The sequence below is a fragment of the Erpetoichthys calabaricus genome, chromosome 11 (assembly GCF_900747795.2).
Source record: "Erpetoichthys calabaricus chromosome 11, fErpCal1.3, whole genome shotgun sequence".
Lineage (NCBI taxonomy): Eukaryota > Metazoa > Chordata > Cladistia > Polypteriformes > Polypteridae > Erpetoichthys > Erpetoichthys calabaricus.
Window position 1 is genome coordinate 71,340,853 of NC_041404.2, and position 15,393 is coordinate 71,356,245.

At 37.8% G+C, this 15,393-nt stretch overlaps 1 protein-coding gene across 1 annotated transcript in view; it reads left to right on the top strand.

Annotated features, from left to right (window-relative positions):
• Window positions 1-15,393, top strand: part of usp11 (ubiquitin specific peptidase 11) — a 128,878-nt gene that overhangs the window by 58,907 nt on the left and 54,578 nt on the right. The window contains exons 2-5 of the mRNA XM_028813329.2: window positions 9,263-9,372; window positions 10,601-10,731; window positions 13,433-13,550; window positions 13,850-13,995. Coding sequence (XP_028669162.2) covers window positions 9,263-9,372; window positions 10,601-10,731; window positions 13,433-13,550; window positions 13,850-13,995 — 505 coding nt within the window. The remainder of the gene's footprint in view (window positions 1-9,262; window positions 9,373-10,600; window positions 10,732-13,432; window positions 13,551-13,849; window positions 13,996-15,393) is intronic.

Genomic DNA, 15,393 nt, shown 5'->3' on the forward strand with positions numbered 1-15,393 from the left:
TCTTTCTGCTTGGTGAACTCGTTGGTCCTTTTGTACAGCTCCTTGTGTCATTCATTTAATTCTTCTGCATTTGGAGTACATAGCCCCAAGCAGTCGTGTCACGGCTCTCCCTTCAGTAAGTCAGCACCAGGGCTATAAATGATATACTTACATCATTCTCCTTCCTTTGAATGTCTATTCTTATTAAGGAATAGTTTTAATTGGGACATCGTTAAAGCTTTTATTTTATTGAGCCAAGTCTCCAGGAAAGTTTTGAGTGTCTTTGGGAGACCCACAGGCACTAGAGGACTCTTGCAGGACACAAGACATCATTTTGAGGTTTTCAAATATTTATGAGTCATTGTTCAGACAGATCAAGAGAGAATTTCCTACATTTGGTGTGTAAAGGTGGCTTCCTACACCTTGACATCAGTTTTTATTGTTAATATTTTCTCAGCTTTCTTCCTTGGCTGTAAGTGACTTTATAATTGCTGGTTATTTACCAGGCTCAGCAGGAATCCCCTTTCTGTACTTAAGTCTAACACCTTAAATGGATAAGTAACAGATTACTGAGTGACCTCTGAGTAGGGTGGGGATGACGCTCTACAAGCAGGTTGGCTGAGAAGCGCAACGGTTCAGAAATATGGTATGCTATTGGCCAGGATGACCTCCGATAAATTTCTGATGAACCTACTGCAAACTCTGACTCTGACTTTTAAGATAAAAAGGCTTGTGCTGGGAGATTAACAAGCCTGCAGTGAATTGACAAAACTATTTGCCAACTCCTGGAGATTACATACTATCAAGTCTTTAAGAAGGGCTGTTTGAAAACACTGTGTCAGTCTTCTTTTGGTAGCACAATTGAGGCTTTATTTTAAAACATATCCCGTAGCTGCCACAAGCTTGATAGTTCATTCAGCAGGCCTCCACTGAAAGGGCAGCCATCAGTGTTGATACTGAAGCGAGGCTCAGTCTAATAGCTCCTTAATTCGCTAAGCCAGCCAGCCAAGTACAAATCTGATCTTGTCAGCTTTTGAAACATGCAACCTCCTTCCTCCCCCCTTGCACACTTGAAGTGTGATCTTGTCTGCTCTCTGAAGCCTAAATCTTTCTGTCTTTCCAATCTATCTTAGTATCTTTGAACATCTGAGATTTTGTTAAGAATTTTAAATCTTTGAAGCTTTACCTTTTTCAACATTTCATTTTGTTAGCTTTTTTGAGAACCTGCATTTCTGTAATATATGCAGTCCTATCAGTACTTTCACCAAATTTCACTAAATACCACAAAAGGTCTTATCAGATGTCTAGTGCCAACTCAACTAAAGTTTCTTTATTTTAACCATGTGCATCTTTTTTTTTCTTGATCAAGTATTTATTGAAGTTTAAATAATACAAGGGGGCTCCGCCCCCTGCTCGCTTCGCTCGCCTACCCCCAGCGTTTTGAACCCATGCCCGCTGGGCAGCTGTAGTTTCAGACGCGCGTTGTAGGAGCTTGCGTTGTTTTGAACCCGTGCTTGCCCTGCTTCTGCGGTTTGAGACGCGTGTTGTAGGCATATATCCGTCAGTCGAGCTCGTTCGGTTTGAACCCGTGCCTGCTTTGCCTCCGCAGTTTCAGACGGTGGGTCGCGTTCAGCGTTTTGTACGATCCCAAGCAGCACATTATTCCTAACTTCACTCCGCAGTAGTGCCACGCACAATATGGTGGTGACGCCTGCGCCTTCACTACGCAGTAGTGCCACTCACAATATGGCGGCAATGCCTGCGCCTTCCATATTATGTCGGGTTTTACCATGCTGTGTAGGCACCTTTGCCTTTCGTACTTTCCCGCGCCTTCCGACGCGCGATGTAGGTGCCTGCACCTTCCGGGTCTGCCTCCGCTCTGTGGTGTGGACGTTTAACTGTCGTTTTTTCTGCTTTTATATTCTGTATCTCGCTGTGCATTTGTTTCGTGCCTAGGTTTTTTTGAAGCTGTTGCATTCCAGTTTTCATCATCTGTAACCTGCTCTCCATGTGTTTGGCCCCGTTCTTTAACCTCTTTATGACGTTTTACTTTGTTTCCTACTCTGTCTTTTATTTCTGACCTCGCTTTATCCTGCTTGCGGCATGTCAGACGGTTCGTAGTCTCTCCCGTTTCGCTCTGGGGCGGGGGGGGGCTTTGTGTGGCGCCTGCGCACTATGTCTCCTGCGTCCACGGGCAGGTCCTTGCGTCCATCTCCGGTTTACCATTTTCGGTTAGTAATATGGATAATGAGCAATAGAAGTAATGACACAAACAGGTTTAAAAATAATTGAAAAGTCAAAAGAACACAATTGTAAATGCAGTAATAGCAGTAAAAATACAATCTTATCAATGCACAAACTCACAAAATTTGCCCTGTTAAAAAAAATAAAAAGAAAACGGCCTGGCAGAACCTAAGAGGGAAACCATGTGCATCTCAAGGTACATTTTTCAGACTGAAATTTGTATGATCACTACTGTGTTTCACTTGGCAGCTTTATGGAAAGCAGCTTAAAACTGCGACATACAGTAAATTAAATTTTTACTTTTGGAACACAGGACAGGACGTCTTTTGCTCAGCATCACACAGTAAGCTGGAAGTAGGAACAGAATTGCTGACTTTTGGTTTAAGAGCAAATGCCTTTCCCACTATACCACACTACTTGACAACTACACCACAGTGAATTTATATGTATCTGTTTAAAAAAGTACTTGCCAATAAAATGACTCGGCTTACTGAAATACCTTGCTTGAGGAGTCACTTCAAGTTCCTGTTGAAACTGGTTTACAGGGTTTTTGCTTCCTTCATAATTTCTTGTGTGCCAGATAGATTTTGTGATGCCAATCACAGTAATGACTTTAAAATTTTCCCTTGACTCACAGTTTTTGAGAAACTGCAAATTTTGTAGTATAAATTACAAAATTTTCAAATGGGAGTGTTTTGTGTAGTCCTGCGTGCTCCGGTTTAGCTGCCTGGAAGTAGCTCATGATCTTCTTAGGTCAAAATCATTATGTTATATTATATAGCCATAACCAATGTATTTTATGTTGGAGATTCACTTAGCTAAAATACTGCAAGAAAATCTCATTTCATTTCTCAGGCAGAGCTCAATGATCTCGCCAAAGATTTGGATATATCAAAGAGTCAGGCAGAATTGCTTAGATCAAGGTTGCAAGGATAGAATCTGTTGCCACTGGGTAAAAAAAAATTTCACTGTTTTTCTGCTGAAGATTTGACAAAATTCTTCTGACAAGTTGACAGTCTGACCTTTTTCAGTGACATCGATGGATTGCTTTCTGCTCTTGGTTGTGAACATGATCCAACAGACTCATCATTGTTAAGTTTGAAGGCAGTTTTGCTGCACAATGGCAATATCTACCCTTCCATAACTGTCAGACATGCCGTTCATATGAAGGAAACATATGAGAACATGCAGCTGCTGATGAAACACATTCAGTACTCAAGATGCAACTGGAATATATGTGGCGATCTGAAGGTGGTTGCAATTTTATTCATTCTGCGGCATGGATACTCCAAAGTACTGTTGTTTTCTTCACATTATGTGATATAGGACTGCCCACCTCAAAGGAAATTGGTTTCAGGACAGAAGAATATTGTACATGACCCACGAGTTAATCTGCCGAACATATTTCTTCCATCTTTGCACATCAAACATACAAAGTCTGTGATATAAGGGGTAAGGGGTTAGTGTTCTATACTTGAGGGGCTGCTTCTGTCACTACCTGAATGACGCTACATTATGAGGAGCATAACATATCTTATCCAGCAGTGATGACACAAAATAAATGAATATATACAGAACAACAAAGTAATACTCTTATAATGGTCTGTTAAAGTACTTCATGCATTTGTTTTTTAAGTGCATGCAGGGTGGCAAATCTAGCTGAAGTCCCAAATGAGTAGTGACATCACACATGCATGTGTATATGCTTGCACAAAGCAGACAGTGCTGTAAAGTGTGAGGTGGAGTACACTTACAATATAGCTATCAGTCTTCAATTAAACAAAAGTGATTTAAAATGTGTGATATGTAAGAAAAAAGAGTCAAGTCTGCTGGTGTTGTGCAAGAAGCTTAGTTCCAAAAAGAGTAGAATTGTGACAGGTAATGATGAGTGCCACACTATTTCTTGGTTTTCACATCTGCACATTACAATTTAAATAAATAAATAAATAAATAAAAAGATAATCTGTGTAACCAGACTCTATATTGTTTGCATTTGAGCATGAATGTTGTGTCAATGATTGGGCCCTGTAGTGGACTGTGACATGTCCAGGGGCCTCATGTATAAACCGTGCATATGCACAAAAATGTTGTGTATGCCCGTTCCCACGCTCACATCATGATGTATAAAAACTAAACTTGGTATAAAGCAACTCACATTCTCACGGCAGCTCAAACCGTAGTGTACAGAAGTTTTTCGGCTCGGTTTTGCCAACTGGTGGCACCCAGCATCAAAGTAGTGCTACTGTTCATGGGTGACTTCCCTTTATTTTTTAGATTCACATCCCTGATGTGGCTTTATCAAAAACACTGACATTAACCACATATCGTTTTTTAGTTTAAGGCATCTGATTGTAATAAACCTATAATCATATAATGGTGCACGGAATGGCCAAACTCTTCCAAATACTATAGCCACTTTAGCATTGTTACTCGCAGTGCACCACTTAGCATTTTAACCCAATGTATCTGAGTGTGGAATCACAGCTCTAATGTATCTGAGTGTGGAATCACAGCTCTACAGCAGCTGATCGGAAAGCTCTACCGCAGATTGTGTCAAGAACAGAGAGAATTCTCGGGGTACAGCTTCTAGCACACACTACCTCAGCCATGGGCAAAGTCTATTTGAACTTCCCCAAACACTTCAGAGCCTTTCCTGCTAGAACCTTGTGGTTTAGAAACAGATATAAATGCAATCAATCAGTCCATCAAGTTCTCCCAGTAGAACTGTTTATACTTATAAGTACAATTACCTCACTGTAAACTTGCCTTACTGTTGTAATATTGCACAACCTGAGCCACTTATGCTTTCATATTGTATATTTTTCATTATTTTTTTATTGTATTATTGTTATTATTATTATTATTGTTGTTTTTGTTGTTGTTTTACCATTTTACAGGAAAACTAGGGGGGCAAGCCCCCCTGGCGCCTTTGGTGCCCAAACACCAGTTGCGGCCAGAATATTAGTAAAAAAAATGTAAATGTACAAAAGAAAATTATTTATTAATTATATTGGAGTTAAAATCACGAAATTCTATAAATATATAAAAGAAAAATTTATTATTTAAAGGAGTAAAAATCATGAAATGAGAATAAAATATTTACTCTCTTACCGATTGGAGTATTCCTGTTAAACTGAGGTCCACTATGCTCAATGAGTATTTATGAGACTAAATAAACGATCCATTCATTTTAACTGACATTCTTATAGATAAAAAAAAAAAACTTTTTTTAAAAAATGACTCATTTAAATAACAGGAAAAATCATATGAAAGCTAAAGTGGTATGCAGTGGGTCATCGTAACTCAACCTTCAGCTAACTAAATCACCTACATACAAACATTGGTGTTATGAATAGATAATTTTTAATGTATTGGTTTGTTCCTGTGAAAGAAAGTTTACTCGATCAAAAATAAAAACCACAACTTTCTTGATATTTTAGTTTATAATTTAAAAATGGAATAAGAATCTGAAAATCTAACAACATCACATTAAAGTTCGATAAATTCTTAAAAGAATGATCCTAAACATATTTATGTAGGTTTTAAAATAAGCCAGATTTAAAGTGTGACAAAAAAGTGTTACATAAAATTGTTGCAGAAAATAGTTGGACTTTTAGGCTTAGGATTATATATATATATATATATATATATATATATATATATATATATATATATATATATAGATTTAGATAAGTTTATGGAGGATTTGCATATTGAATCTCATTGCACCATGCAATAACAATAAAGGAATTCAGTAGAAGAAGCATGTATTTACAGATGATGATGACGACGACTGGCTTCTAAGTCGATTTAGATTTCCAGGTGCTATCTTCTTGGAGCTCTGGATATCATTTTTCAGATGAAATACAGTAAAGTATATATATTACATTATACAGAAAATGTTTTAACTTCAATTAAATAATGTATACTGTTATTAAACGTGTGGAGACGGTGGACAGCGGTAGTGATGAAATGGTGCCCTGTTCAGGGATTGTTCCTGCCTTGCGCTGTATGCTTGCTGAGACTGGCGCAACCCTGGATGAGTAGATGGATGGAACAATTAAACATGTACTACAAAGATAATTCAGTGTTCCTTAAAAATTTTGAAGAATCGGGATTCTAAGCTTACAGATTACTTGACATTTATTAAAGAGCTGATTGTGTGATGATTGCTTACTTGAAAAAAGAAAAGGAAGGACAGGAATTGGGGGTTAGTGCGTTTGAAAGAAAAGAGACCGCAATGCTGCAGTAAATTATTTCATCGAGGGTCGTGCACGGCGCAGCAAGCATCTTGCAGAAGGCAAGAACAATCTGTAGACGGGGCGCCAGCTCGTCGCTACCATTGTGCCACTGTGGCCCCATGTTTAATACATGCTTTAATTCACTTCATCATGAAAATGATATCAAGTACAGTGGGTATAGAATCACCCCCTTCGAAATATTCCCATTTTTTTTTCTTTATACCCTTAAATGAAAATACACACAAAAAATATTTTTTCCCAGCTGTGCTTACTCAATGCAACCTATAACATCCAAGAGAAAAATATCACAGCTACAGTTCAGAAAAATTATAAAAAATCAAAAACAAGATATACTGAGATTAATAAAGGATCACCCCCCAATGTCAATATTTTGTTGAACCACCTTTTGCTTTAATGACAGCATCTGTTGGGATACTTCCCTATCAGCTTTGCACATCTAGATTGAGCAATATTAGCCCCCTCCTCTTTACAGAACAGTTCAAGTTCGGTCAAATTTGATGGTGAGTGGTGGTGGACTGCTATCTTCAAATCTTTCCATGGGATTTAGGTCTGGGCTCTGACTGCGCCACACAAGGACATTCACTTTTTTCTCCTTCAGCCACTGTGTAGTCAATTTTGCTGTGTGCTTCGGGTCGTTGTTGTGTTGAAAGGTGAACATTCTGCCCGTCTTCAACTTTCTGACAGAGGGTAGCAGGTTTTCCTGAAGAATTTGATGGTATTTTGCCCCATCCATTTTTCCTTCAACCCTAACAAGAGTCCCAGGCCCTGCGGCAGAGAAACATCCCCACAAGAGGATGCTGTCACTGCCATGCTTTACTGTAGGTATGGTGTGTTATGGATGGTGAGCTGCATTGGATTTCTGCCAGGTGTACCATTTGGTATTGAGGCCAAATAGTTCGATTTTGGTCTCATCTGACCATAGAACATTTTTCCACTTGGCTTCAGAATCTTCAAGGTGCATTCTGGCAAAGCTCAAATGAGCCTTAATGTGGCCTTTCTTGAGAAGTGGCTTTTTCCTTGTGACACTCCTGAACAAGCCACAATTGTGGAGCACTTGTAAAATTGTTGTCACATGCATACAATGACCACTCTTTGTCATAAAATCCTGTAACTCCTTCAAAGTGGCCATTGGCCTCTTAGTAGCCTCTCTTACTAGTTTCCTCCTTGCTCTTCCATCCAGTTTGGCGGGACAGCCGGATCCAGGGAGGGTCCTAGTAGTATCAAACACTTGACACTTCTTTATTATGGACTTTACTGTGCTCCTTGGGATTGATAAAGCCTTTGAGATTTTTTTGTATCCATCTCCTGCCTTATGTCTGTCCACAACTCAATCCCTGAGATGTTTTGAAAGTGGCTTGCCACCCATAGTCAGTTGTTTGCTGTCAGTTGCACTACCAAGCAAGGGAATGCTCCAGGAACAGCTGTTTTTATACTTCACTAATCACACTGATTGCAGTTAATCACAGGTGGAAGCCAGTAACCATGGTCTGCAATGGAAATGGTGGTAACTTGCACCTGATTGAGTTGACAAATATTGTTTAGGAGGGGAGTGATCTTTTATTAATCTCAGTATTTTTTATTTTTTAAAATTCTTCTGAACTGTAGTTGTGATCTCTTTCACTTGGATGTTATAGATTGCATTGAGTAAGTAAAGCTGGAAAAAATATTGGTTTGTGTGTTTTCATTTAAGGCTGTAAAGCAAAAAAAATGGGAATATTTTGAAGGGGGTGATTCTTTTTTATACCCACTGTATATATGGTTCAGAGACCTGTAATATCATGAATGTAATGTATTCTGTGTCCTGTCGGCGTAAGAGAAAGCCGTTTAAGAAGCAAATCGTGATTCACACACACTGAGCACATTGAAGAACACTTAGAATATGAAGCATTTAATGTACTACTTTAGTTATGATGGGATTTGAGAAACTATTAAATCAAAAGATTTTAAGATTGAGTTTATGACGTTGTACTTTAATGACAAAGTAAACTATGTGATTAAAGTGGAAATTTCGAGATTAAAGTTGATGTTTCAATCTTTTTTTTCCCCCACTCTGTCCCTATTTTTTTTTCTTTTTTCTATACCCTAATAAGCTTCCATATGACACTCAAGGCGGTGGGCTACGACTTGCCTTTTCTCGGCAACTTTGATATCTGACCACTTCTTATTCTTATTTCGGGCACTGTGCGACTTTCTGAACTTTAATTTTCAATCAACTTCCTTTTGTTGTTTATATAACTGCTTAAACCAACAAATAGTACATTTTTCCTTGCCTACACTTGATATTCGCTGATATTCTTCTTTTTTCCCCCTGTACTTTTGCCATTGTCTTTTCACAGAACACTAAACTTAAGGGAATATTTTAATTGATTTGCATGCTCAAAGAGGCGTAATTCTGGGAGGAGTCTGGGAGGGGCGGCAGGCGCGTGCATGAGCATTACATTTCACGCAGACCGGAATTTATGTACCGGAAGTGTGTGGAAGTTGGCTTATGCACAGTTTTTTGCATCTGAATTTTTTGTGCGTATGCGTATTTCGACTTTTTTTCCATACACCATGATTTAGTATGAATTCTACGCATGGCATTATGCATGAGGCCCCTGGTCTTTTTCCTGCCTTGTGCCCAGGCCTGCTGCTTTATTGCTTTAGCACCCACTGACCCTGATGGATTAAGTGGGTTAAAAATGTTAGGTTTATTGGCTGCAGAATCTCTGTTGTGGAATGTTTCCATCAATACTTGTTATATTTTATGTCACTCTTTCTTTCTTCCCATCCTTGAGGTACCTCCTGGAGAGGCGCTGGTTTAGTCAATGGAAGGAATTTGTCAAAAGTGGAGACCAGAATTCCACTTCATTTCCTGGACAGATTGACAACACAGAGCTCTTTGAAGGTAGGATCATCAGCAATGATTATATATATTGGTCTTTTCTGAATAATTACACAGTTCAGCGCAAAACCTTTATCAGTTTGAAGAGGCAATACACAGTAAGTACAAAACACAGCAGGGATGGTACAAATTAACAGCATGATCCAAAATCTTAAATTGATGCAAGTTATGATAGAAAAACAAATCTTTGAGGAAACAGAAACATCCAAGAGACTGTTGGCTTTTCATTTTTCAGAGCAGATTAACAATTGGCTGACAAGATTTTCATGGAAGAAGTGCTTGTGGTAACAATAGTGTGGGTCTTTTTTCATTTTTATTTCATGCCTCACTGTGCAGTGCTATACAATCTATTTACATAGTTACATCATAGATTACATCTTGTCTGAAGAAAGGGCCTGAATTGCCTCGAAAGCTTGCATATTGTAATCTTTTTAGTTAGCCAATAAAAGGTGTCATTTTGCTTGACTTTTCACTACATTCATAATGGCTAACATGGTACAACACCCTAGTACTACATAGTTACATCATTAAAATGTAATCCTCCTACATGTTTAAAATTTTTATCTACATAAAAATTGTTTCTGTTCTTTTTATCAGGCTCGGCATCATAATTTCTAGGGAAAAAACATTCATATGGTAACTCGTTATCACAAATAATCTGCATTGTATTTGCCAAACAGCTTATACCATTATCAGCATGCCTACTTTGATTTGACTGGTATTTTCTTTTTCTTTCCTCAGTTTGATTCTTTTTTTTTCCTGTATTGCTATTTAACTTTTTGCATAAAGCCTGTACGAGTTTTTAGTATTGTTTTTGTTCATCTGGACTAATGAATTGGAAAGAAAATTAGCAGGAGAGAAATGGAGTCACTCAGGGAAGATACTGTAAAACACTCTTGATGCATTGGCAGGAGTTATCGTACCATTTTTAGTATAACATTCATAAATCTGCTGAATTGAATTTCAGGTCACTCTGGAGGGGTGAGCAGATTTTGGGAAGTATTGGATCCGGGAGTCTATTCTATTCCAGCAGCATTGATGGCAAGGCAGGAATTGGCTATGGAAAAGTTTGAATAAATTTATCTGAATGAGTTGTGGTTTAAAGCTGCTGAGAGATGTGTCTATTTAGGGATTGATTTTAGTTATTCAGTTTTCTAAGATAAAAATATGTTGTCTGGAGTGTAAACAATGATGCGGGATATTCTCTCATATTGGTGTCCTTTATCTGCAGATTTGGAGTCTTACCGTCTGAAGGAACGGCTAGTTGAAAACGAAGACTTCATATTTGTTCCTGCTGAGGCTTGGCACAAACTTCTGTCCTGGTATGGCATGTTGCCTGATCATCCAGCCCTGGAGCGTAAGGTAAGGCATTTTATAACAATCAATTTGCTGTTAATGTGAGGCAGTGTAGCATCATTGAAATTTTCAGATCAGATCACTGGGTGTACCTACCTTGATCCTCCTGGGTTTGTGCAATTTGCATGGATGGTTAATACACTATATCATATATTCTAAACTTTATTTTTTGCGGGGTGGGTCATAGTTCAAAAATCACCACTGACAGTTATAAGGGTCCCTCTTGGAAAATCACTGCCGGACATCATAGTGGAGAAATATAAACTGCTTAAACTGCCTGCGACAACCCATCACGAGACACTTCATAAACCGTATGTAACTGTCTCCCATTGAATATAATTGTGACCCTGTGCTATCCAAAAGGCGGCAATCTGCAACCCATACTTTAAGAACTTAAGCACTACAGTAATCCCTCGCTATATCGTGCTTCGCCTTTCGCGGCTTCACTCCATCGCGGATTTTATATGTAAGCATATTTAAATATATATCGCGGATTTTTTGCTGCTTCGCGGGTTTCTGCGGACAATGGGTCTTTTAATTTCTGGTACGTGCTTCCTCAGTTGGTTTGCCCAGTTGATTTCATACAAGGGACGCTATTGGCAGATGGCTGAGAAGCTACCCAGCTTACTTTTCTCTTTCTCTTGCTCTGACTTTCTCTGATCCTGACGTAGGGGGATTGAGCAGGGGGGCTGTTCGCACACCTAGACGATATGGACGCTCGTCTAAAAATGCTGAAAGATTATCTTCACGTTGCTATCTTTTGTGCAGCTGCTTCCTGAAACGACATGCTGCACGGTGCTTCGCATACTTAAAAGCTCGAAGGGCACGGCACGTATTGATTTTTGCTTGAAAAACAAACTGTCTTATACCAGGTCTTTCTGCATCGTCTAGCGTGAGTGGCTGGAATCCTTTTCTTTTCTATTGGTTGTCTGCTGGAATTTGTTTTTCTTCTTGGATGTATAATACAGTTTAATTATTAATAAAATTAACAGCCTGTTGTTAGACAACTTAGTTCTACAACTCCCTTTTTATCACCTTTCCACTTATTTTTGTAATTTTAATTTTAACATAGTTCCCTTATTAGTTATCTGTGGGTGGAATTTCCTATCAACTGTTTTACTTAATAACTGTAAGTAGAGGTGGGCAGTGTAGCCAAAAATGTATATCACAATATAAAAAAAATTACTATGGTTATGATATACTGTACACGGTATAATCAATGTATGTACAGTTTTCAGACTGAATCCAGTTTAAGTACTTATGTAGGCACAATTTCATTGTATAACAGTGCATAGCTCTACTGTGATATTTATTAACTTTTCATAAGGACCATTTAAATTAACTGAAGTAATTCAAAAATATCCTTATTATGCAAAATAATAAAATAATTAAACGAACAATAAATAAACTTAGATATTGCACATGCATTTTAGACTGATAATCTTCAAAAATGTGTATTATACTAACAATACAGTGAAAAATAAAAAAAGATACATGCCAAAATCTCTCTTCCTTTTCCAGTCATAGGAAAAGGCACTAAAAATTTTTTTTTACTAGTACGTATTACACATTCTACACAAGACAATTTGACACTTCTCTGTGGAACATAATAAACAAAATGTTTACAGAACTTATAATTAAGGGTTTTAAATATATTAGAGTAAGTTTTTTTTTATTTTAATTATTGTTTTATCCTCATCATCATTATTGCAGAGCCATAACTGCTGAAGGAAAAATAAGAAATTAAAAATTCAGATTACTTCTAGGCCAGGCCCTGCAATTATATTACCGTATATACTCGCGGATAAGTTCCCCCCATGGATAAGTCGGGACTTGATTTTACCATATAATTTCTGGCATTTTATAATGTTGGTTGTATAAGTCGAATAAGGAAAACTCGCGCTATTGGTACAAGAGATATTGATATGCTAACATGAGAGGGTAACCACGGAGCACACTGCCTTTTTTTTTCTATGTAGGTGTGGCAATGCGCTATATCAGCGTGTGCTCCTAATCTCTCTCTCTCTCTCTCTCTCTCTCTCACGGAGGGGGTGTGAGCTGCCGCCTTCAACAGCTTTGTGCTTCGCATACAGCCCTATTGATTTGTTTGCTTTTCTCTATCTCTGTGACATGATCTGCTCCTGACACGCACTCCTTTGAAGAGGAAGATATGTTTGCATTCTTTTAATTGTGAGATGTGATCTCTGTCTTGTCATGGAGCACAGTTTAAACTTTTGAAAAAGAGACAAATGTTTGTTTGCAGTGTTTGAATAACGTTCCTGTCTCTCTACAACCTCCTGTGTTTCTGCGCAAATCTGTGACCCAAGCATGACAATATAAAAATAACCATATAAACATATGGTTTCTACTTCGCGGATTTTCTTATTTCGCGGGTGGCTCTGGAACGCAACCCCCGCGATGGAGGAGGGATTACTGTATATGAGCATAAATCTTCCTAGTATCCTGAAGATGTGCTTCTTGTGTGCACATATGTAGGATCATATCTATTTTGTCACGTGCCAGTTAATCATGGTGAGTTGATTGTTAGTTCTCTTTGCTTTAAATTATTAATTAAAATGAATTCATATATATTTTTTAAATGTAAATGCCCATAAAAATTAAAAGCAGTAGGTGAATACTGGCTGTTCATTAAATTAATACTACATCCAAAGTTATATTTTACATGATTGTGTCATTTCATAACTAGGTTGTGGATCTGCCCAGCACCCTCAAGGTTGAAGTTTACCCTGTTGAAATTTTCCTGTGCCTTCACACTGATATGGAAAGCCCTATTTTGGCCCAGTTCAGCCGAGTTGACACCATAGGTATGTCAATTTGTTGGTAACCTTTGTTAATATAGTATCTGATGCTGTTGTACATTACTTAGATTTGTGATGTTGTTTTATTACTGCTGTGTCATGAAATAGGACATGACTAATATACTAATAATATAATATCTGAGATATATCTCTGGGGTGGGAGCAGGATTTGTTATTTTTTATGTATGTTTTATTTTTCTTTGTAAAACCACAGAGTTGCATAAGTACATCTGTTTCATGCCCTGTTCTATGATAAGCTTGTCACTTTCTAGCTACTTCTTGACCTTTTTTCTCTCTCTCTTCAGATACTATCCAGAAGTTTATGAGACTCCAGCTTGGTATCCTTGATTGTGCTGAAACCAGACTTTGGATGAAAAGTTCTGACACCAGCTGTGAACGTCTGCGGAATATGCAGCTAACTGTCTTGGATGCAGGACTCAGCTCTGGCATGGTGAGACGCACGATTAGTATCACAGCTCCTGTGATCAGTCTGTCTTCTTTTTGACATTTACATGTCTATCCTTGAATTACAATTAAATTAAGCCAATGAGAAAAAATACAAATGTTTTATACAGGAATGACTCCAAAATATTATTTGTAGGTGTAATTAGATTTTTTAACCATTTAACCATACTAGAAATTGATCAAAAGTTGGTTTCTGTTTCAGTCTATAGCTAAAAATTGCAAATTGTAAGTTATTGGTTTCATTTTTAAATCTGCAAAATAAATGGGAGAACTCTTTTTTCCAACAAAAATGTGCACAATATAGCTAAAGACTCTTTAGTATTTGATACTAGTTCTATTTCATTGTTCAGCAGATTTCCACATACAACTTTTTTCATTATCTGTCTTAAAAGCTCAGATTCCTATCATTCCACTTGTAGTTTTCTGTTTAATTTTTAAAACTATTATAATACAGTATATATTGTGAAGGAAACGTGTATCAATTCCCTATGTTTAAAATGCAGTTTTGTAGCATGGTACAACTTGTTTCAGGATGCTTCAGTGACTATTATCCCACAGTTTCTGCAGTTGACCTAAATGTGTAGATAAAGATGAATTGAACTGCAGATTTTTTGTAAGCTTTCCTACTTTATAAAGAGAGTAGTTTTACTGAAAGTCTGGGAAAACAGACGTGCATTACTTGGTCCTGCTATGAGATAAGCTTCAGCTAGAGAGCAGTTTTACAAATTAATGTGCGCATTTACTGAATATACAGTTGTGCTTGAAATTTTGTGAACCCTTTAGAATTTTCTATATTTCTGCATAAATATGACCTAAAACATCATCAGATTTTCACTCAAGTCCTAAAAGTAGATAAAGAGAAACCAGTTAAACAAATGCGACAACAATGTTATACTTGGTCATTTATTTATTGAGGAAAATGATCGAATATTACATATTTGTGAGTGGCAAAAGTATGTGAACCTCTAGGATTAGCAGTTTGAAGGTGAAATTAGAGTCAGGTGTTTTCAATCAATGGGATGACAATCAGGTGTGAGTGGGCACCCTGTGTTATTTAAAGAACAGGGATCTATCAAAGTCTGCTCTTCACAACGCATGTTTGTGGAAGTGTATCATGGCACAAACAAAGGAGATTTCTGAGGACCTCAGAAAAAGAGTTGTTGATGCTCATCAGGCTGGAAAAGGTTACAAAAACATCTCTATAAAGAGTTTGGACTCCACCAATCCATAGTCAGACAGATTGTGTACAAATGGAGGAAATTTAAGACAATTGTTACCCTCCCCAGGAGTGGCCGACCAACAAAGCAAGGCGTGTAATAGTCGTCGAGGTCACAAAGGACCCCAGGGTAACTTCTAAGCAACTGAAGGCCTCTATCACATTGAC